The 22,398-nt window shown below is 39.7% G+C and overlaps 2 protein-coding genes across 2 annotated transcripts in view; one reads left to right on the top strand and one right to left on the bottom strand.

Moving 5' to 3' along the window:
• The window catches only part of RFK (riboflavin kinase), a 22,376-nt gene extending 15,015 nt beyond the window's left edge, over positions 1–7,361 (top strand). The window contains exons 5-6 of the mRNA XM_018558252.1: positions 4,390–4,397; positions 7,349–7,361. The gene's annotated coding sequence lies outside the window, so the exon portion shown is untranslated. The remainder of the gene's footprint in view (positions 1–4,389; positions 4,398–7,348) is intronic.
• Positions 3,189–22,398, bottom strand: part of LOC108788487 (proprotein convertase subtilisin/kexin type 5-like) — a 19,796-nt gene continuing 586 nt past the window's right edge. The window contains exons 2-8 of the mRNA XM_018558245.1: positions 19,028–19,255; positions 17,237–17,464; positions 16,197–16,374; positions 10,428–10,645; positions 6,675–6,775; positions 6,311–6,494; positions 3,189–3,687 (exon numbers count right to left, since the gene is read on the bottom strand). Of these exons, the coding sequence (XP_018413747.1) occupies positions 3,272–3,687; positions 6,311–6,494; positions 6,675–6,775; positions 10,428–10,645; positions 16,197–16,374; positions 17,237–17,464; positions 19,028–19,255 (1,553 nt within the window). The 3' untranslated portion in view covers positions 3,189–3,271. The remainder of the gene's footprint in view (positions 3,688–6,310; positions 6,495–6,674; positions 6,776–10,427; positions 10,646–16,196; positions 16,375–17,236; positions 17,465–19,027; positions 19,256–22,398) is intronic.

Raw genomic sequence — 22,398 nt, 5'->3', positions numbered from 1 at the left:
TGTAACTATGAAACCGCCGATCACAGGACTTCCATAGCGTCTTTAATGAAACAAGATGGCCACAAACTCCTCCAAGTCCTCAATCATCTGCTCCATTCTGACCTCTTCTCCCGCTGATCGGATGATTGACAGGCTTCCTCACCAGTCAGGAGGTGACTGGTGAGGAAGCCTGTCATCATCCAATCGGCCAATCAGAAGGAGAAGAGGTCAGAATGGAGCAGATGACTAGGCTGTGACACGGAGTGGCTGAAGCAGACGGAGAAGATGACACAGCAGGTTAGTACTGCAGCACCATATATACCAAAAAGATAAACCAGCTAACAAAAGTGGCTGGTTTAAAAAGAGTTAACAGAGGATCGGGACAAGTATTCCAATTACAAAAAGAGTTTATTAGATAAAATATCGGTTTTGGACATAAACATCATATCACTAACTGGTTTAAAAAAAAACAACAAAGCATGACATACAATGATAAATCTTCATGTATGCAGATCTGTTTGTATACATGTCTTTGTTTTGTTTTTTTATTTCAATTATGAGCCCTGTGTGCCATTGTCCTGGGCCATTTGCACCATTTACTTCTATGACTGCCTTGTTTGGTGTTTTCCTCCCTATGGGCAACGCTGCCCTGCTCTTTGCAGACATTTGATTAATTTTCTTTATGGTATTCTCCTGCTGTAGGAAAATGTTGGTTAGCCATCTGTATGTCAGTTATAACACTGCTCATTCTATCTGTAGCAATACAAGGCTTCTTAATGGGATGAGGACAAGAATGCTGAACTACCAAATGTATTTTCTACATACAGTGTAAGATGTCTCACTGTAGAAGTAATCTCCAGATAAGGATTCCTGAAAAGTATTACTTGTAATATTAATAATCTCCGTAATATTAATCTAAAGATACATTAAAGGCTATTTCCTAACCCTCGAATGCTGCTGTAAGCACTTACCTTATTTGAAGCTTCTTAATGCGATCATCTTACTACCACTCGTTTCCGACAGTCCCACCAGCGCTGGTGCCTAGGCTCTGATCCCAGTGCAGACTTCTTGTGTCCCACGGAGTCTGTCTGGCATGTGCGCTGCCGGCTGTGTCAATTCAGTTTCATTGTCACTTTTTTCCTCTACCCTTTGGTATTATCTACTGCGCATAAGCCTGCTCACTTCCTCCTTCTCAGCCATTCGGGGGGCAGTTCTTCAGCCGGGAGCGAGCGGCGCTGCAACAGGTATGTAATTAGGTATTTGCCTACTTTGTTATTTATATTTTTTTTAAATAAAAAAAGTAGGCAAATTACTAGCAGTAGATATATGCCAAAAAAGAGAGACTTTAATTCTGCTTTAGTTTTGTATGTTGATTATTCATGTATTTAATCTATGTGGGAATGTCTGGTGCAGGACATGCTGACTGACATATCACATTGTCAAGTGCCTTCAAATGTACTATAATAAACCCTTCGTGACTGACGACGTACAGTGTACGTCGCCAACATCGGGGCTGTTTAAACAGACTCCCGGCGACTTGACTTAGGTGTACAGTATGTTTGGAGTTTGGAGCTGAATGTCACTTTGGCCTCTTCTTTTTCTAGCCTGTACCTTTTTTTTTTATAATTTTCTACCATACCAGTTTTTGTGGTATACGTAAAAAAATCAAGATATGTATTCTACCCCATTTACAACCTCCTTTCTCAGAACCTGCCTTGTCCATATGGGATGTTCATTTTAAAGTAGACCTAAATTCAAGAGTAAGGTCTCATTCACACTGGCAGTGTCAAACTTGTGTTTATATGCATTTAGAACACATTTCTAAACGCATATAAATGCATGTCATTGATTTTCAATGGTATCATTCAGACTTTGCTTTAGCTGTGTTTAGAGAAAATAGAATTCTGTGTGTCCAAGATCCAATTAGAAACTCTAAACGCATGTAAAAGCCTGTAAGTGCATCAGGAATGTGTAATCAGTGTAATCAGTGTAATCAGGAACATCTAAACACAGGTGCACATTTCTAGTTCTCTGCTCCAAGATTGACTAATGTTCTCATGGCAAGGGGGCATGTGTACAGTTGTCTGTCATGATCTGCCATATTGACATTGATCGTTACTTCATCCAAATTAAAGCTGAAACTCCGGGCAAATAACCTTCATTTAAGTGTATTCCTTAATAGCCCCAGAGGATATAAATCCACTTTGTTTACACAAAATACCTTTGCAAACCCAGATATAAAAATAGCAGTGGCATCATCCCTGTACTGTACAAAGCCTGTGCAGAGAACTGGGGGAGGGACCCAGCAAGCTCCACCCACTAAAGGCTGCCTGCAGAACACTACAGGTAGGGGGCGGATACAAGACCAGGCACCCTGCACAAGGAGAAAGAGCAGCAGTGACTGGTCTTTATTACAGACAATTTCAGCAATACAAAAAATGCTGAACTCCTGCTCAGATCTGGAAGAAATACACAAAGCACAAAAGGATTCAAGTAAGAATACACATGGCTCTTGTGTTTAGACAATATTTGCTCATCCTGGTGTTCAGCTTTAAATCATTTCTTTTCAGGCAAAGTCTTCTTAAGTCAATGGGTACTGTAAGCTCCCCCGAGTGTATATTATTTATATTGAAAATCCAGATATGAGTTAGGGTTAAAGGAGAAGTATAACACGATAAATGTTGTGTGCTTGGAAGCATGGATCTGGTATATGTTTGAACACATACAGTATTTCAGCCTCTATGTAGATGTACAATAAAAACACAAGAAATAGAAACAACATGATAAAAGCATGTACACACACATAGATAAATCTGTTTCCATTAAAATAATGGAATAAATAAAGTTTGTATACAGTATGATGATCTGCTTATTTTGTCAAAGTATTTATTTATTTTAAATAATAATTTTAAATTTTACACTCCACTGAAAGCAGCATTTTTATGTAATTTTTCACACACGATCAGTCTGGCAGTTCTAAGCAGAACACATTCAAGAAAACAAGTCACCTTACATAGAGTACGGACAAAAGGCACCGTAAAAAAAACTGCATTCATATCATTTATTGAAAGGGATTGTGTCACAGACACTGGGACTTGTTTATGAAAAATCAAAGGTGTTACCCATAGCAACCCGCTTCCATTATTCTGGTTATATAATGTAAGCAAAATGTGGTTGGTGCTTGGGGTATCAACACTGTTTTTCATCTACTTCACTCTACAGGCCTCCAGTGCTGCATGGTTTTTTTTTTCTTTCTTTTTTTTTTTTCTTCTATGTGGAGTGTTGCAATTAATTATCTAAATGAATAACTTTCATCATCATATTCTAAGTCCTCGTCGTCATCATCTTCTAAGAGTCCATATTTAAACTTGCGATATACTGTCCCATCTTGGCCCATGTAAACTATATCTTCGTCATCATCATCATCATCTTCCTCCTCCTCGCGATCATGATACTCAATCACGTGATCCCGCTGAAAACTGGAGGTACTTTCTCTGTTGCTCTTGAAAGATTGGAAGGATTTTGTTTGGTCCGGCAGCTTTTCATATCCACCTTTGATGACAGTTGAAGCTTTTGCCCGGGCTCGGCGCCAAAAGAATATGATTGCGCCAATGCTAAGCACCACCAGAATAGATGTGGCCACAAACAAAGCAGTCTTCTTGTGTCCATCATTGTCCACCAAGAGTTCGGTTATTAACTTGCATTCCTCTAGAAGAACACAGAAAACATAACTTGGTTTATTACAAGTAGACAACAGACAATGCTTCATCCCACTGCAATGTGTATTATCCATGTGTACTTTTTCAGCTAAACTTTCTTGTATACAATTTATGTCATTTATGTATTATAGAAATGTATGTAATTACATAGTAAAATAGTAGATAAGGTTGAATAAAGATACTGGTCCATCTACTTTAACCTATATAATTGCCCAATAACAAATATAAATATTTGTTCCTAAATCATCTCAGAATCATTCTGAGATCATTTAAATATAATTTAAATATTGTAGACCAAAAAATATGTTTTAGGGGTCATTTTATTCATTTGTTCATTCATGTGATTCAGAATGTAAATGAGTATACAGTCACAAATCACATGTCAATAATGTCATGAAGAAATCTAATGAATTTAGCTAAGAGCAGTCTGTGCATGTTAAATACACACACACAGTGCCGTTAACTGTGATTGGTCAATAACATGCAGCTGAGTCTTCATTTTGTTTGCTGAGGTGGAGGATGATCTGGTGAAGTTAAATCCAACATATCGTCTCTTTTGAATGAAAGGATCAGGGATTCACATTTGGTGTAAACTGATAGGAAGGCTACGTTATTATAGCTTGTACTACATGTAGAATTTGAACAAATAGCAGTCTTACAGATCTAATCAAGAGCACACTAAATATAAATCTATATTGACTATGAAACTGAGAATGTGTGGTATCCATACCTGTAAAGAGTATTACATCCTGTGTATGCACTACAAATTAGGCTGAATTTGATTCTGTGACATCCGTGTCCTTGCTTCTTGTTCCTATCTCTATCTGGATGATTTGTTACCCCCATCAATATCTCTGCTCTGTCTTTGTTTCTGCCCTCTCTAGGTTGGAGTAATCTCCAAAAATATACTCTGCAGAGTTTTTTTGTTATATTGGGTGACTTTCTGCATAAATTGCATTATGCACAAAGTCACCATTTGCATTTACATATACAAGTAGACATGTGCATGGTCAAAAATGTTGTTTCTTTTTCATTTAGACTCAGATTCAGATACGTTGATATTTGTTATTCAGAATTCGGATCGATACAAATCTATTTGGATGGAGTTTAGTATTTTGACAAATGTGAAAATTGAAAAAAAATAAAAACAGGTCGAAAAAAAAAAAAGGAAACGTGTGGGTCCCCCCCCCCAAAATCCATTACCAGCATCGTGATCTGAGCAAGAGAAATTCCTATACTTAGAATTTCCTGAAGAAACTCTCATTGTTTTTCATATATGAAAGATTGCAGGCAGACTCTATGTGTAGTCTCATGCTGGGAGCTTATGCTGTGGACAAATAGTATATTGGACCGATATCATCTTTCCCTGTATACCAGGAGTGGATAACTTTGACCCCATTTGCGGTTAACTCAGGTGTTTTTTCCTTGCCCACTTTTGAGTGGTGAGTGATCTTTACATTATGGATCATATTTTATTTGCTAGGTGATATGACATGACGCCAGCTGATCACCTCACATGGCTTCCAATATCATCTCTATGCCGATGTGCACATAGAATACAGGTACACATGTAGACAAAGCCTGACTGCTTGCGTGATTTGGACCTGTCCCTGTTCTCCCTGGAACGCCCACACACGGGTAAATTATTACATCCATAGACCTCCCCTCTATTTGGATTTCGTTTATGGACATTTTTTTTGGATTGCATAGCAAGTTGGGAGAATTTTTATAATTACACTGTCTATTTTCTATGGTTCCATTTAAGCTCTCTTGTTCATCTGGTTGCATATCTTATATATACACCCTCATAATGCTATTGCTGTACACTGATAGAAAATACTGTCTGAGAAAATTTTATATGTTTTGATCTATATAGAGGATATGTATGATATGTATGATTTATTGAACCATAGATCTCTACTGAAGGCTCCTGAGGAAGCATCTATCTTCAAAACGCATAGAGCCTACTGAAATTCATTACTCATTCAAGCCTGAGGACTATGTCCAAGATATGTATACGGTTGCTCTACCCCACATCTGTTATGCATAACTAATTTCTTGTTATGGCCATATGTTTTTAAACATATTTTATAATTGTTATAAATGAAATGAGCTTTTATTAACAAATATGAAATTGTACTTATCGTGGAACCTCTAAAGCCCCAGTCTCATTTGTAGCTATTCTTTCTTTTTTGTTTTTTTGTTTGTAATGTAGATTGGGGGTATGGTGTCACCCATTTGCCTCACACTCCCTCTTCCATAGGACTTTCTTCTTAAGGTTAATGTGTGCTGCTATATAGAGAGGTAATTTGCTTAAGTAAAGTATTTATTTTTAAATTTATTTCTAACTTTATTTAAATTTGTTTTTAACATCCCAATAAAATGATCATTTGCTGGCTCCAGTTTAAATTCAAGTGCTGCTACTCAGTAAAAGTTTGGGATTGATCAACATTACAGCTGTTTTCAGAACTAGATATAACTAGTAGTAGTCAGTGAACTTGACTTGTTCTAAAATGTTGAATATCAGCTAAGTACCATCTAAGTGGCTTCCCCCATTGTATGAGAGAATACTAAATACTACTAAATACTACTATTGCTGATATTTTTTTTACCTGGTATTTCACTGCAGTCACAGCATTCCCTGGAGTCCTCGGGCTTGGAATGGCAGCATTGCACACACCTCCCATCATTCACATATAGTAAAAAGCTTGCTGGGCACACAGTACAGTTCAGTGGTCCACGTCCTTTACACTCTATACAGCTTTCATGGCATTTTTCACACTCTCCATCTGGTCCCTTTAAAATGCAGATTGAAATTGAATGTTTCATTTTATAAATTAGATGCTGCATTATGATGTGACAATATCACACTGCACTTCTGATGAGCCAGCATACACAGTAAAAACATGGAACCTACATACAGTTGTGAATGGAATTTTAAGAAAATGTAGATGTAGTTTTCTAAAATCTGCATACCTGTGTACCCTTGTATTCTCCAGCAAAACACTCCGATATACAAATTCCCCCTTGCAGCTGGTAACTTGACACACATGATGTGCATGATAGGGCGCCTGAACCTGGATTTAAATAAAAAATACACATTTCTAAAAATGTATAGGATCCAAGAAAAAGTTTTTCACTGGTTAGACATCTATGTTATCAATTAGGGTTAGATACCCACCAATGACCCCGATACATATCTTATAGTCTTCTACTAATTTATTGTATTTCAAAACACATATACATATACAGAACCAACATCATAAAATCATTTAAAATAGAGCAAAAGCCTAATGTCGCATTATTTTTGTTTGTTATAGACACATTAACTCTTAGTAATCATCAAATTGTTTGTGCATATGCTGTTTGTATGTGCATTTGTTTATGATCAACGTTCCTTCATGAACTCCTAGATCAGATATCTATAAGAACACTATTAATGATGAAACGACATTGTATTCGTAGTTCCTCTCTGTATATCCCGTATGCTGTATCCAAGCAATCTGAAACTTATATGATGAATTTTCACATCACCTACTATAGGTGCAAATAGGTTAGATATCCAACCTTTCTCTGTGGGGAATGCAATATTTCAAGGGACTCACAGTAATCCTCCAGGATCTTTCAGGAAAGTGCAATCCAAATATTACACATTATTATTGTGTTTCCCAGGGAACCATATGCATCTTATTCCTTCATTAATTCAAATGGCATCAGAAGCTCTGTATTGTAGTGCCATAATATCAAATGTAACCTTCCATATCCATAGATATGGCCGTCCATATGTGTATATGGAAGATATTAGCATATACTGAGTTCTATATATGCACGTTTTGTAATTTTATATGTTGTGTTTATATTGTGTGATTTTTACAGCTGTGGCCTATATTGTATAAGATACTGTATGTGTAGCGGGTGGAGCAGGGTTAATGTTCTTAAGGAGATGTGCAGTGGGTGGAGTAGGATAAATGTGTTCCATGGGAGGATCCGAGGAGAGTATCTGTATAGCGAAGGATGGATAGTGCTCACAGCGTTCCTGATGATGTCGCTATTGACAAAAAGTGTTGGGCAGGTCTGAGCACTGTCACGTATAGATGAGCAGCAGATGCGCTGTTTGGGAAGACTCAGAGAGGGGAATTTATCAAAACTGGAGCAGTTGTAAATAGTAACATCAGCTTCTATCTTTCATTTTTAAAGCTTAACTGAACAAACTGAAGAGTGAAGGTGATTGGTTGCCATGGCAATTGCACCAGATTTTTTTTAATATATTCCCCCCAGATTGTTTTGGTGTATTACTTCAATACGGGTGCATATTGATCTCTTTGTGAGTATATGGGTTGTTTTTATTTGCTCATTTAATAAAGGGTATTTTACACTATGAGATCTTTCCTTCACTTTTTCCTCATTGGATGGGTGTGGAGTAATATGGTGAGTGTCTGCCCTTAAGAGTTAGAAATGTTTTCCCATTGAGGATTTCATCTTGGTGGAAAAACAACCTTGTACCCAGCAATAAATCTGGTGTACCTCTTACCAGATTCATAGCTGGTTACAAGATTGGTTTTGGTTTGGTCAACTACTTATCTATGCAACTACAAATCATTAGTGTGCCTTGATCAGTAGCTGTACTGGATATCAAGAGTAGCTATTGAAGCTGGTGACATACCCTAAGCAACAGAGCTACAAATCAATGAAATTACTGCAACAGAGGCCCTAACTTAGAGCCCAAGACCTTCTTATTTTAAGAGGTCACATATCATTTGGTGAGTGTCTGCCCATAAGGGTTAAGAGTTTTTTCCCATTGAGGATTTTATCTTGGTGGAAGTTCACAAATTCACTTAAATTTTTGAGTGTAACGATTTACGATATAGGGACATTTTCACATGGGACTATATTATGTTATCCTATATTATATTAGGAAAGACTTGATTTTGCATGTGGTTTATTACTGTGTTTTCTGTTTATTTTTGTTTACTGTGTTTACTATTTGAACGTATTTTTGCTCACATGCATTTGGGTAATAAGCTACTTTATGGATTTTATGGAGAATGGAGGGAACCCTGTACCCAGGGCCGTCTATAACGCAGGGCAAAAGGGGCAGTCGCCCAGGGCCCAATCATTGTTGTGGGGCCCAAAGCAGCTGCCCCTTCAGCCCACATAAGCAGTGGCGGAACTACTGCCGGTGCGGGCGCACCATGTCGGGGAGGGGCAATAAATTGTTTGCCCAGGGTTCAATCAGTATTAAAGACGGCCCTGCCTGTACCAGCATGTCAATAATTTATAGTTAGCTTCCTGCATCTTACATGCAACGGAGGCTTTGTGAGAGAAGTATACGACGTCTTCTCGTTCCGCAGACAAAGACAACTGAAGGTCCCGCTCCCACTTAAGGAGAAATTGAGGCACAAAGGATTCGGTGGGACATATAATTGTATGTCATGGATAGGGAGTGTCTAGAGGGTTCCTTCTCAAGACATAGATGGTGAAACAGTGTGAGTGGAGAGATGGAGGTCGGGCCAGGGACTAAGCTCACCAGAAAGTGGCGAAGTTGTATCGATCGTCATGGATCCAAGGGAGGTTTGAGTAATGTAGCTAAATCGCCTTGTGAGCAAATGCGATTACCAATCAAAAAAACGTCTAATCGGCATTTCCCCAAGCCCCTTTATCTCTAAGTGTCTATCTCCTTTACGCAGAGGGAAAGCAGGATGATCCAAAACAGGAGACATCCTGGAAACCCCCTGTTTCGGGCCCATCAAACATGGCATTGATTGAAATACCTTCAAAGATGGGCCTATAAGGGAGTGAGTTAACTGGGCCTGGAGGCATGGAGAAGACAACCATGGAAGATAAAGCAACGGGATTGGTGAAAATAGCTGCTCTATAGTTATCCATAGTTTAGACTAGGGATGCACCGATAATTTGGCCGCCGAAACATATCGGGCAAAATGGCACTTTTGGCTAAATGCAGAAGGTGCCATTTTTCTGCCGATACATCGGCGCATCCCTGCTTTCTTTCCTCCCCGCTGGGTGATGCTCTGTGTCCCAGTGGGGAGAAGAGAAAGTGTCAAAGGCGGCTAAGCACTGCGGGAGGAGAGCGCTTTGAGCGGCCGGCGTCTCTCTTCCCACACCGCTCAGCCTCCTATCACAGTCCGGCAGAGTGGAGATAGCACACGCTGTCACAGGAGGCTGCACCGCCCCGCCCCACCCAGCCTCCTGTGACAGCTGTCAGGGTGGAGAGCGGTACAAACATCCAGCGATCAGTGATCGCTGAGTGTACATAATTGAGGAGATAGTATGGTTACTATAGCCTCAATTATGAATGAATGGGAAGTGATCTACATCACCTCCTGTTGATTCATGATTCTGGTTATAGTAAACATACTATCTTCAAATTATGAATGAACAGGAAGAATCAGTATAGAGTCTTCCTGTTCATTGATAATAGGGGATACAGAAAAAGAGATTGAGGACTCTCTTTTTCTATTTTAAAAGGGAAATATCAGGGGTCTGAAGCCCCTAAAAGTAAAGTAAAAAAATACAAATATTTAATATTTTTTTGAAATTTCCATTTCGGTGCACCACTAGTTTAGACGATTCATCTCTACATCATTATTAACTATTTTAAGCACATTGCCTACCTAAACACCATTTCTAATATTCCAGGGAATCCAGAGTAAATGTCTTTTCTGCCACTGATCACTGCTGTATTAGAGCAGTTTAGAAGGCACCTCTTACCTCTACACATCCTGCAGGTTGGGTGGCACCTTTCACAAGCTTTTTGGGCATGGTCTTCAAAGTAGTATTCAGGACATGAACTGTAACATTGGTTTTTGGTTTTCATCAGGAAAAACTTATCAAAGCAGGCAAGGCAGTCATTTGAGTCTGGTCCTTGGCATTCCTTGCAGACTCTGTGACATCTCTCACACGAGGCAGTAGTGTTATCAGCATAATATCTGCAGGCCAAAAGGTAAAGACAAATGCAATGTTAGCCAACAGGAACATTTGGGAATGCAGGTGTATAAAATCGATTAGGCGAGAAAATTAGCTGAATAACTAAATGTGCCGAGCTAAGACAATGATCAGATATAAAGAGTAAAAAATAAAAATAAAAAAACAGTGACTCAAACAAATGTCAGTGATTTATGAGAAAATTAGCTAGATACATTCATATGTTCATAAAGTATACACCTGGTATGTCAAGTCATCCTCAAATCTCCGAGGTCACTTAATGTTTGTCCTCTCTACCTGGTCTGCTGATGTTATATGCACCCCCCTCCCTATATCTGCTAAAAATCCTAGAATCCTATGACATCTGTGCTCTGCAGTGATTCTCTGTCTACCTGCTGCCTATAGCAGCATAAGGAGCAGAGGAACAAACTTTGGGCACCATTCAGCCCATAACTGTAGCTTGAAGTTAAATAACCTGCCAAGTGCCAACCAAACAGGACTTAACCTACTTTAGTAATAATCTGGCTGGACATGGGGATATTGCTGAGAAGAAGGAACTCTAATTTATGTGCTGTTTTCATGCTAAGCACAATAGGGCCATGATTGTTATGTCACAATAGCTACTTTGCAGCAGAGGTTTATAGCAGCTACAGATTTCTCTAATTATTTTCTGTGACAGATTAATAACTGGTTACAAGGTTGGTTTTTAGCTGACTCAACTATTTATCTATGCAACTACAAATCATCATTGGTGTGCCTTAAACAGAAGCTGTACTGGATATCAAGAGTAGCTATTGAAGCTGTTGCAGCTATTGAAGCAACAGAGCTACATATCAATGACATTACTGCAACAGAGGCCTTTCCTTGACTGCAGAGCAATTTTCCAAAAAGAAAAACAAAGGAGAGCAATTCTGTAGCTTCTTATGGACATGTTACATGGTCATTTCTGCCACTGGCAACACCTTGCCAGCAAAAGAATCACACATTCTATTCCTTGCTGCCCAAACCAGTGGTATGTCCTCCATCTTTGCTCTCTTGATGCAAATTTTCATCATTGTTTCAAGCAGCAATTGTGATTTCTTCTAATGGAAGCTGAATTTTAGTAATTCTTCCTCTGGAGATATGGCTCTATTAATTAGGGAGCTCAGCTGGGGAAGGAGCTTCCAGTACTTAAATACCAGTACTGCTCTTCTGTATCTGTGAGACCCTGGTAGGACACATGTCTCAGATCTTAGTATTGCTACCTCCAAAGCAGAAGTTGCATTTAGTCCCTGGTTTCCAGTTCCAGTATGTTGTTTGAGTGGTTGTTTTACAAAAATACTTTTTTGCTCTCATGTAGTAAATATTTCTGTGTTTTTTAGGACTCTTTCATGCATTAAGAGAATTCTATTTGGAGAGCATACCGGAAGAGGATGAGGATCTCTTCTATGTCCTCCTCCTCCAGTTACTATTCTCACTATTTCTACTCATTCGTAAGCAACGGGCAAGCCTTGCAGTTACCAGCAAACTATGGATGAAAGCAATTGGAAACACAAAGTAATATTTTCCTGACTGATTTATTACAAGTTTGTATAACCAGGTCTAAGAAATGATTATCACTAAGGCTAGATCTAAACGTCTGATATATATTTCATATATATATATATTTTTTGGGAGGGGGTACACACCCTTTCCCATTGATTCAAAAAGTTAGTAAATCATCACTCTCTCCACACTCCAGTGCTGCTCTCAATGTCCTGCTTTGTCGTCCAGCGCCGGTAGTCCTCTGGGTTGAATGTCACCCAGCATCATTAAATCCACTTCCTGAGAACCCAGACTGTCAATGACACACTGCATCATTTAGCCTGAGCTCTGAGATCACAATGGAAAGCGTCATAATGTGTGTGCTGGTCTATGCAGGAGAGAGGACTGCCCAGTGCTGCTAAAGAGGTGGAAGAAGAACCCTAACACTACCATAGGGATTTAAGATATTTATCATGGAAATATTTAATGTAGAACCTTGGGTTAGCAGTCTATTCCGTAAATTCAGGCTTCATTCATATTCAGACTCCTATGAAGCATCAATTCTTCTAAACCAGACCTACACAAGGCTGCTCCTGTCACATGCAAGGAGTGTCTTACTATACATTAATCTTGTTGGCAAAGCTATACACCTATACACCTCTACTATGCATATAAAATGTTGCCAGACATTTTATAATATGCTGGTGTTTCGTTAGTGCTAAATCCTCCTTTTGCTAAACCCCACCTACACCCCCATAGCTATGTTGCGGCTGGTGCAAGCAGCTGCACTGCAATTTTACAGATAAGGAGAAGGGGTATGAACTGTTATTCCCCTACACAAGATGGAGGAGCAACAGTTCTTTCATCTTCCACATATTATATTGTGATTTACAGCTACATCTGTGTAAGCTGCAGATTAATTGCACTTGTATTTTAATGAAAACAACAACCCCCACTATCCTATTATTTAAGGGCAGCATCATATTTTTATTCTAGTTTGATATCAAATGTTTCTCAATTAAATAATTTATGCTGTTCCAGAATAACTGAAATCACAGGAGAAATGATTCATAGAACTATATCAGATATCTGAGCCAATGTGAAGATGTTTTGTAATGCTTCCAAGAATTTGTTTTTTCATGACAGAGCACAGGGTCACCTTGTGCTGAAGCTGTGGAAATAATTAGAATTTTCAGGGTCTGTTTATCTAACTTCAACTGCAAAGGAAAAGTTGTGCCAAATTCACTAGATGTAAATTCTGCATAGCCTACAGTGACATTTGCTTCCATGGGCGAATGCAGCTCTGGTGGATTTCTAATGATTCTTTTGCTTCTGGGAGACTTTTAAAGTTACATGTAACAGGTATACAGGAAAATATATCAGATAAAAAAAGAGGCAAAGCTCAAAACAGTTGAGTTTAATTCTTGGAAATGTTGCAGGAGATAATGAGAATTTTCCAGCACAAAGGATAACACAGGCATAGTCTAGAGTTCACTGTCATACTGTGAGAGAAATAAGGATTGTCATTGCCAACCTCTTCTAAAGATAATAGTCGCTTGGCTGGCTTTAATAGTTTCTGAAACACCCACAACAAGTATGCAGTTTAGAAAGTCAGAGTAAAATTAGAACTCCTGAACTGAATACTTCTTCCAGTTCTGTAGCTCAGAAAGTATTAAATATATTGGAGCAGCCAGGGAACTAGCATTTTTAAAAAAAATGGATATCAGCATTGGCAGCTTTCATATTCTTTCATTACAGGTTTATTCACAAATTCAGACAGTCTGCTAGAAGGCGAATATCTATCCCACTGGAAACCTTGGACGTGCTGATCATTTACCCACCACTATGCCATAGTGGGCCATTTCCTGTACAAAAAAAAAATATGACACTAACCGCTGACAGGAATAGAAGAGAGGGGATTCCAGCTTCCAGCATGCTACACAGGTTTGCTGGCTAGGTAAGTATCTATTACATCAGAATATTCCATCAAGGCCCATCTTCCAAAAAACACTGCATGGTCTTTTTATTATAACTAAAGACACTTTTGGAATTATTGAATTTTGTAGCCAATTTTTTACTTTTTCCATAAAATGAAACTGTTTCTCTCCATTTTTTTCTCCAGGTTTATTAAACTTGTGTAATTATGTGTGAAAGAATTAGATAATAATTAGATAACTTACACTGCATGATAGGCACTTATGTGTACCCAATGTGTGTGTAATCCTGATCATCTAATATCAACAGATAACTGTGAAGCTCAATTGGCCATGCCAAGAGCATGACCATAAACACATAGGGGTGGGGCCTGTGCAAAACTGCTCTATTTTAACGTGGGATTAATACTTCTCAGAGGCAAGCTCAGCAGTCAAACACTGGAGTGACTCAGAATCAGACAGAATCTCAGTGGCTGATGGCTCAGAAGCAACCAAGACCATTGGTAAATCAGACACAGAATCTTTTTGGAGAAGGATCATGCTTCTGGTCTTTGAGTCAAAAATAACTGAGTGATTTTGGCCATAAAGTCTAGCATGACTAGTAAAAACCTCAGCCAGAAGAGCAGAGAAACCGGCCACATCTGACAGAGCTAAAGAGGACACCGATGATAGAAGAGATTTTAGGAGCAGAGGGCAACAAGATTGCAGGCCATCAATAGGTGTGCTGTAATTAGCCCCAAAGCCATTAGTATAATGTGAGCTGGGGGCAACCTTTACATCAGGACTGTCCCCTCCCATGTCTAAAATCAATTGTGACTACATGGCAGTAAGGCAATGTAAGCATCAGAGTAAGAGGCATGGCCTCAGATACTCATAAAACCTAGACAAGCTGGTTGCAGGTGAGGGTTGGATGTCTGGAGGTTACCAAAGTCACTGTAGAAATGCAGCAGGAATGGATCGAATTTCCATGTGGCTGTTTGGAAGTAGGAGCAGCAGCGGGGAGATGCTTCCCCAGTCATGCATGGCAGAAAAAAAAATGCATGACATTCCACCTATCCTATGATGTCAGTGCTCAGTTCTACAACACAAACACCTTTTGCCGATAATCAAGTGGGAAACAGGGAATTTTAAAGTTGTCCAGCATCCTATATAATAGAGATAGCCCTCAGTGCTCAGTCTGAATAGTCTACTCACTAAGTGAGTCTTCAGAGACAGGGCAAGCAGTGAGACAATGAAAGTGACTATGGACCTGAAAAGCACTATGTGGCTAACTTTTTACCAAAACAGAATCTGAAAAGCACCCTACATGGAACCCAGTGCCCGAAGGTCAGTTCCAGGCTATCCCCCAGTGGGGTCCAGTCACGTAACTCCAAAATCCAGGCTGAGGATGGCTGCGCAGGATAGCTGCAATGACAAGCTCTAGCAGCAATATAGAGAAGAGTCTTGACTGAAGAAGAAAAATCTTGAAGAGTAAGAAAAAAAAGGTGCTAGCACAAATAGCCCAGTCTTCTCATGCCTTTGTCTGGATAAGCATTTGTGATTTTTCATTATGACCTTGTGGTGTTTTTCTATATGTGTATATCTGAACCTGCTTCCTTTATCCTGTTGCTCATGGGAAACGTTCTTCATATCAATATTGAGACAATCCCAAGGGCTACTGTCTGGGAGCTTCTCTACATTTAAATCCATCTATCAGCAGCACTGATGAAGACCACGCACTTTCAGAGCCTGCACCTTAGTAAAGGCCTTCTTGGGACCAGGTTCCTCTGCTAAATGGTCTCCAGTAACAAACAAAAAAAAAGAAAGAAAGAAAAAACAGCCAGCTTTCTCTGCTGCCCATGACAAAAATACCATTCATGACATACAGTATATGCTCAGACCAAAAACATTTGAATAAATGTAACCTCTATGAAAAACATACACGGTGGTTTTGTTTGGCCCACTATAAAAAGTTAAAAAATGGAAACCAACTATTCTAGATGAGAAATTAATCATGCTCACAACTTTGCTATTATTTCAGTGTTCATGATTAGTCAGCATTATGTGTTTACGGACCAAGCTGTTGCCAGAATAATGCACTGATAAGTACTCATCTACTGATTTGTTTACTATTGCTTACCCTGAGATGCAGTGTTGTACACAGCTATGACCCAGAGAGTACCATTCCTCTTTACAGGACAGGCATTGGCTGCTTCGTCTTCCACTGCAAGTCTTACAGGTACTGTGGCAGGGAACACATCGCTTTTCTTCATCTTCTTGGTAGTGGCCATCAGGACATTTACTCACACACGTAGAATCTGAAAAGTTAACAGTGCACAGAAATCAGATGCAAAAATGTATGTTTCTACATATACAACACTCCAGTGGAAGAAAAAAGAGCTGCATCTGTGCCCAGGGGCCTCCCCTCTACTGGCTCCACATTAACATTTATTGTATAACATTTAAATGAAGACAAAAATTAAAACAAAGCACAACATGCCAAGTGGAGGTGCTGTCTGTATGCCATCCTTTGCAAGCTGTGTGGGGAAAACAGAGGCTTGGAAAGGGTCACTTTGTTATGTGTGACCTGTACATGGACATCTGGTGTTACATGATCAACAAGGGGGAAAGCATGGGGAAGTGTTCTCATGCTTATCCTGCCTGTAGCTTCCTAATCCACTGCAGTGACAGTGACCAGTACTCTGTGCATTCTGTTCTGTCAGCCCACCAGGCTGTGGACTGGCCTTCCACTGAACTAAATGGAGACCATATTGCCCATGAGGTACTGCTCTGAAGACTTCACATAGCTTCTATGAGGCAGACACACAGTAAATATCTCAGGTATAATTATGCACAGGAAGCTTTACCTCCTAACAAGGGTCAGAAAAATGTCTTTATTATCAACAGTTTTTGCTGGACAGGTTAATTACAGTTGATGGAATCAGCAACTAATATTTCCTCCACTAACCCTGCTTTCCCTTTCCTTCTCTCTTTCTCCTGTTCTGATTTTCTCTTACTGTGTTGTCATGTTATTCTTACTGCGATGTCATGTTATTATCTGCTGCCATTGTTTCGCATACAAACACAGTGCAAATGTTGTATAAAACATATGAAATTGTTTGACCTCAGTATTCCTTTGTAAAAGCTCCCAACAGTCATATGGCTTCCTTCCATACTCACTGAGAAGGTAGTAGCTGTCTTTGCAGCTTAAACATTGGTGTTCGCTGGCTCCGGCACACCGTGAGCATTTCCTGTGACAAGGGAGGCAGCCTTTATGTTCATCCTTATATTCATGGATGTCACACTCCTTATATGACACACAGTGGCCTTGGCTGTTTTTAACTAAGCCATCTTTACATTCGTCACAAGTCTTAAATGAATGGCAAGATTTACACGTGCTGTCACATTCTGAAAGAAAAGAAAGTTGCAAATAAATTATAAAATATAAACATAATACATTTTAGCAATATGTATACAAAGGTTCTCATCAACAAAGAGCGTATTACTAAAGACACACATTGAAAAGTGTAAAAACATTTTTACCTGTATTTGTTAAGCGAATCGCAGTCTCTTGTTACTGGTAAAATGATTGCTTATCTTTTTTGTGTTAGCCATTTTAGATTAGCTTAAAGGATATCTCCACCCAAAACATTTTTTAGTACTGGATGGAGTGGGCAAGGGTCAGAACTTCTGTCAGATTTTAATTGCTGTCTTGTGTGGCCACTGGGGCCTCTCTATTTACCATGGTGACCTTTGTCACCTGGACAAAAAGTGATGACAAATCCGAATATTTACAAACTGTCACAGGGGAACCTGGTGACATCCAAGAGAGATTTCCTCTCGCTTTGGAGAGATTTGAGTAAGTTGTATTTCCACAACTTACACAACTCACAACTTGAGAGGGAATCTCCCAACAGGACACAGACAACAAAAAAGAAAAGTGTTTAAGCGTCTTCACCATTTCCTACTATATGTAAGGCTGGGCACACACCTTACAACCATCGCAAGGTGAGGTGCGGGCTTCCGATGACCGCAATGCCGAACAGGCAGTGTGCGCTTGCGCACACCGGCCCGCCCGGCTTTTATCTTACGAACATGCCACACACCCGCCGAACATTATACGATGCTCGGCGGGTTTTGGAACATGTTAAGGTCCCCACACACCTTCCGATAATCGTACGATAATTGCGGGAAATCCCGCAATCGTACGACTATCGTAAGGTGTGTGGAAGCCGTGCGACCTCTACTACTGTAAGGTCGCACGACTTTTATCTTAGGAACATGTTCGAAAACCTGCCGAGCATCGTACGATGTTCGGCGGGTGTGTAGCATGTTCGTAAGATATAGGCTTGGAAAGGGTCACTTTGTTATGTGTGACCTGTACATGGACATCTGGTGTTACATGATCAACAAGGGGGAAAGCATGGGGAAGTGTTCTCATGCTTATCCTGCCTGTAGCTTCCTAATCCACTGCAGTGACAGTGACCAGTACTCTGTGCATTCTGTTCTGTCAGCCCACCAGGCTGTGGACTGGCCTTCCACTGAACTAAATGGAGACCATATTGCCCATGAGGTACTGCTCTGAAGACTTCACATAGCTTCTATGAGGCAGACACACAGTAAATATCTCAGGTATAATTATGCACAGGAAGCTTTACCTCCTAACAAGGGTCAGAAAAATGTCTTTATTATCAACAGTTTTTGCTGGACAGGTTAATTACAGTTGATGGAATCAGCAACTAATATTTCCTCCACTAACCCTGCTTTCCCTTTCCTTCTCTCTTTCTCCTGTTCTGATTTTCTCTTACTGTGTTGTCATGTTATTCTTACTGCGATGTCATGTTATTATCTGCTGCCATTGTTTCGCATACAAACACAGTGCAAATGTTGTATAAAACATATGAAATTGTTTGACCTCAGTATTCCTTTGTAAAAGCTCCCAACAGTCATATGGCTTCCTTCCATACTCACTGAGAAGGTAGTAGCTGTCTTTGCAGCTTAAACATTGGTGTTCGCTGGCTCCGGCACACCGTGAGCATTTCCTGTGACAAGGGAGGCAGCCTTTATGTTCATCCTTATATTCATGGATGTCACACTCCTTATATGACACACAGTGGCCTTGGCTGTTTTTAACTAAGCCATCTTTACATTCGTCACAAGTCTTAAATGAATGGCAAGATTTACACGTGCTGTCACATTCTGAAAGAAAAGAAAGTTGCAAATAAATTATAAAATATAAACATAATACATTTTAGCAATATGTATACAAAGGTTCTCATCAACAAAGAGCGTATTACTAAAGACACACATTGAAAAGTGTAAAAACATTTTTACCTGTATTTGTTAAGCGAATCGCAGTCTCTTGTTACTGGTAAAATGATTGCTTATCTTTTTTGTGTTAGCCATTTTAGATTAGCTTAAAGGATATCTCCACCCAAAACATTTTTTAGTACTGGATGGAGTGGGCAAGGGTCAGAACTTCTGTCAGATTTTAATTGCTGTATTGTGTGGCCACTGGGGCCTCTCTATTTACCATGGTGACCTTTGTCACCTGGACAAAAAGTGATGACAAATCCGAATATTTACAAACTGTCACAGGGGAACCTGGTGACATCCAAGAGAGATTTCCTCTCGCTTTGGAGAGATTTGAGTAAGTTGTATTTCCACAACTTACACAACTCACAACTTGAGAGGGAATCTCCCAACAGGACACAGACAACAAAAAAGAAAAGTGTTTAAGCGTCTTCACCATTTCCTACTATATGTAAGGCTGGGCACACACCTTACAACCATCGCAAGGTGAGGTGCGGGCTTCCGATGACCGCAATGCCGAACAGGCAGTGTGCGCTTGCGCACACCGGCCCGCCCGGCTTTTATCTTACGAACATGCCACACACCCGCCGAACATTATACGATGCTCGGCGGGTTTTGGAACATGTTAAGGTCCCCACACACCTTCCGATAATCGTACGATAATTGCGGGAAATCCCGCAATCGTACGACTATCGTAAGGTGTGTGGAAGCCGTGCGACCTCTACTACTGTAAGGTCGCACGACTTTTATCTTAGGAACATGTTCGAAAACCTGCCGAGCATCGTACGATGTTCGGCGGGTGTGTAGCATGTTCGTAAGATAAAAGCCGGACGGGCCGTTCGGCATTGCGGTAATCGTAAGCCCGCCCCTCAGGGGGGCGCGGCTTGAGATCGCAAGTACGATCTGCCTGTCAAAGATAGGCAGATCGTTTGTTTTTTAAATTACCTTACAAAAGTCTTGCGATGGTTGTAAGGTGTGTGACCAGCCTTCCTATGATAAAAGTCGTGCGACCTTACAGTAGTAGAGGTCGCACGGCTTCCACACACCTTACGATAATCGTACGATCGCGGGATTTCCCGCGATTATCGTACGATTATCGCAAGGTGTGTGGGCACCTTGAAACTAATACACTTTAACTAATACCTAATATGGCAGAAGTAGCCAGCTGCACCTGGTTCAATTAATCAAACAGTTCTAATACATTCTTATCCTGATGATGCTCTGTCACATTCTATTGGGTGTCACTTGGACAGGTAGAAGGGAGGTTTTTCCTATTGGGGACACACACAATCATTAATCTTGTTAGAGGATATAACTACGAAACCCTTCTATACTCTATACACAAATAATAAATAAAAACATCTTGGGTGAAGGTGGGCTTTAAACATAGTGAGGGTATGTATACATAAGTGGTTTACCACTACCACACTGTTTTTTCCTAATAATGTTGTATATTATGGGATGATAGTATTCAAAGTCTCCAGCCACCCATTTTCCCTTAATTTAAAAATGACAACTCCATGGATACCTTCCGATCCCTGCCTTTCCGCTTAATGCTCCCAGGCAAATTAGACACTAAATTCAATCAACTACGTACCAACAGATTCTTCGACTCTTGGACATCTTTTGTGGCAGCTGAATTACCGCTACAACAGTTGAAAGACTTGATGTCCATCTTTCGATTTTCCAAATGGTACCTCGAAGCGAAACTTACTAATTCCCTGGGCCCTCTAGACGTCCTTTGATTCACTCATGATCCCATCCATATATATATACTTATCTTACCACCCTAAAAGGTCTGAGGTGTATGATCACACTGAAACATCCTACGATCACCTTTATAGCGATGAGGTTGTGTTATACACACTGTATTATATTATACTTATGGTTTTCTCCCTAGAGATGTAACATTATTGTCACGCAATCTCACCTGAATGTTATTGTTTATTATGGTTGTTTAATTTTTCCTATTATATCTCAACCGGTAAAATTAATTGTCTGTATTTCACAGGTACGATCTGTATACCGATACCTGTGCCAAGCTTGGACATGTTTGTACTACCCTTTGATCAATAAAAAATTGACATGCTAAAAAAAAAAAAAAAAAGACAAAAAAAATCTGCATAGTCAGTTTTAAATAGGAATACGTTCTTCAAGAGCAGAAAATATGTATTTGAGGAAAGTACATATGAAAACATGGACATGCATATTTATTTTCTTTTTGAATTGTAACATAGACATTTCCTTTTCCATGAATTTCTGGACAACCCTCTTGCAAGGTCTATCTAAAGGTGGATATTAACAAAATTGTTTACTAAGAAGTGTTTGGAATATTTCATTAAATGCAAAGCTCATGAGAGGCAACCAGATGATAATCCAGGATATTATGCAAATGGAATGTCCCCAATGTTGTATCCAAAATTCACCACCTGATTGAAGAAGGCTTAAACCCCCCCCAAAAAAAAACGAAGGTTAATTAGACATAAGTCACCATCTGATCGGATAAGCAAGAGATAAACACCCTATAAACACAAAAGATATTGTCACTCAGCCAAGCCAAGGAGGACCATGTGCCAGTTCCATTCCAGTGACCAAACAAGATGGGGACCATTGAATAGTTTACTAGAAAAGGTCTAAGGCAGGCTGTCCTCCCTCTCTGTCCTCATTGGAGAGATGTGGGTAAAAGCTCACTGATGGCACAGAAAGTAAATTAAGAAAGAACTTCAGATCTCAAGTAGTTTTTTCTGCATGCTTTTCCTGCACCATATTGCTTCATATATATATATACACACATGTGCCTTAGTAATAGTTGCACCACACCTGGAAGTAATTATTCAGTTAATTCCAGCACACAGCCTGCATTATTTAAATAAATAGGAGACCTTCCCTGTAGATAAATACATCACTGCTCGATTACCTCTCCTGGTGGAGGATTATCCTCTACTAAAAGTAAGTGGTGATGTTTTCAGGAATATCTGTTTTATACATCTAAATTGGGGGGGGGGGGTGGGGCCGGGATTTCTGGTGGG

This window comes from Nanorana parkeri, unplaced genomic scaffold (genome assembly GCF_000935625.1).
Source record: "Nanorana parkeri isolate BGI_ZX_2015 unplaced genomic scaffold, ASM93562v1 scaffold328, whole genome shotgun sequence".
In the NCBI taxonomy this organism is placed as follows: Eukaryota; Metazoa; Chordata; class Amphibia; order Anura; family Dicroglossidae; genus Nanorana; species Nanorana parkeri.
This window is presented reverse-complemented; position numbering and strand designations above follow the sequence as displayed.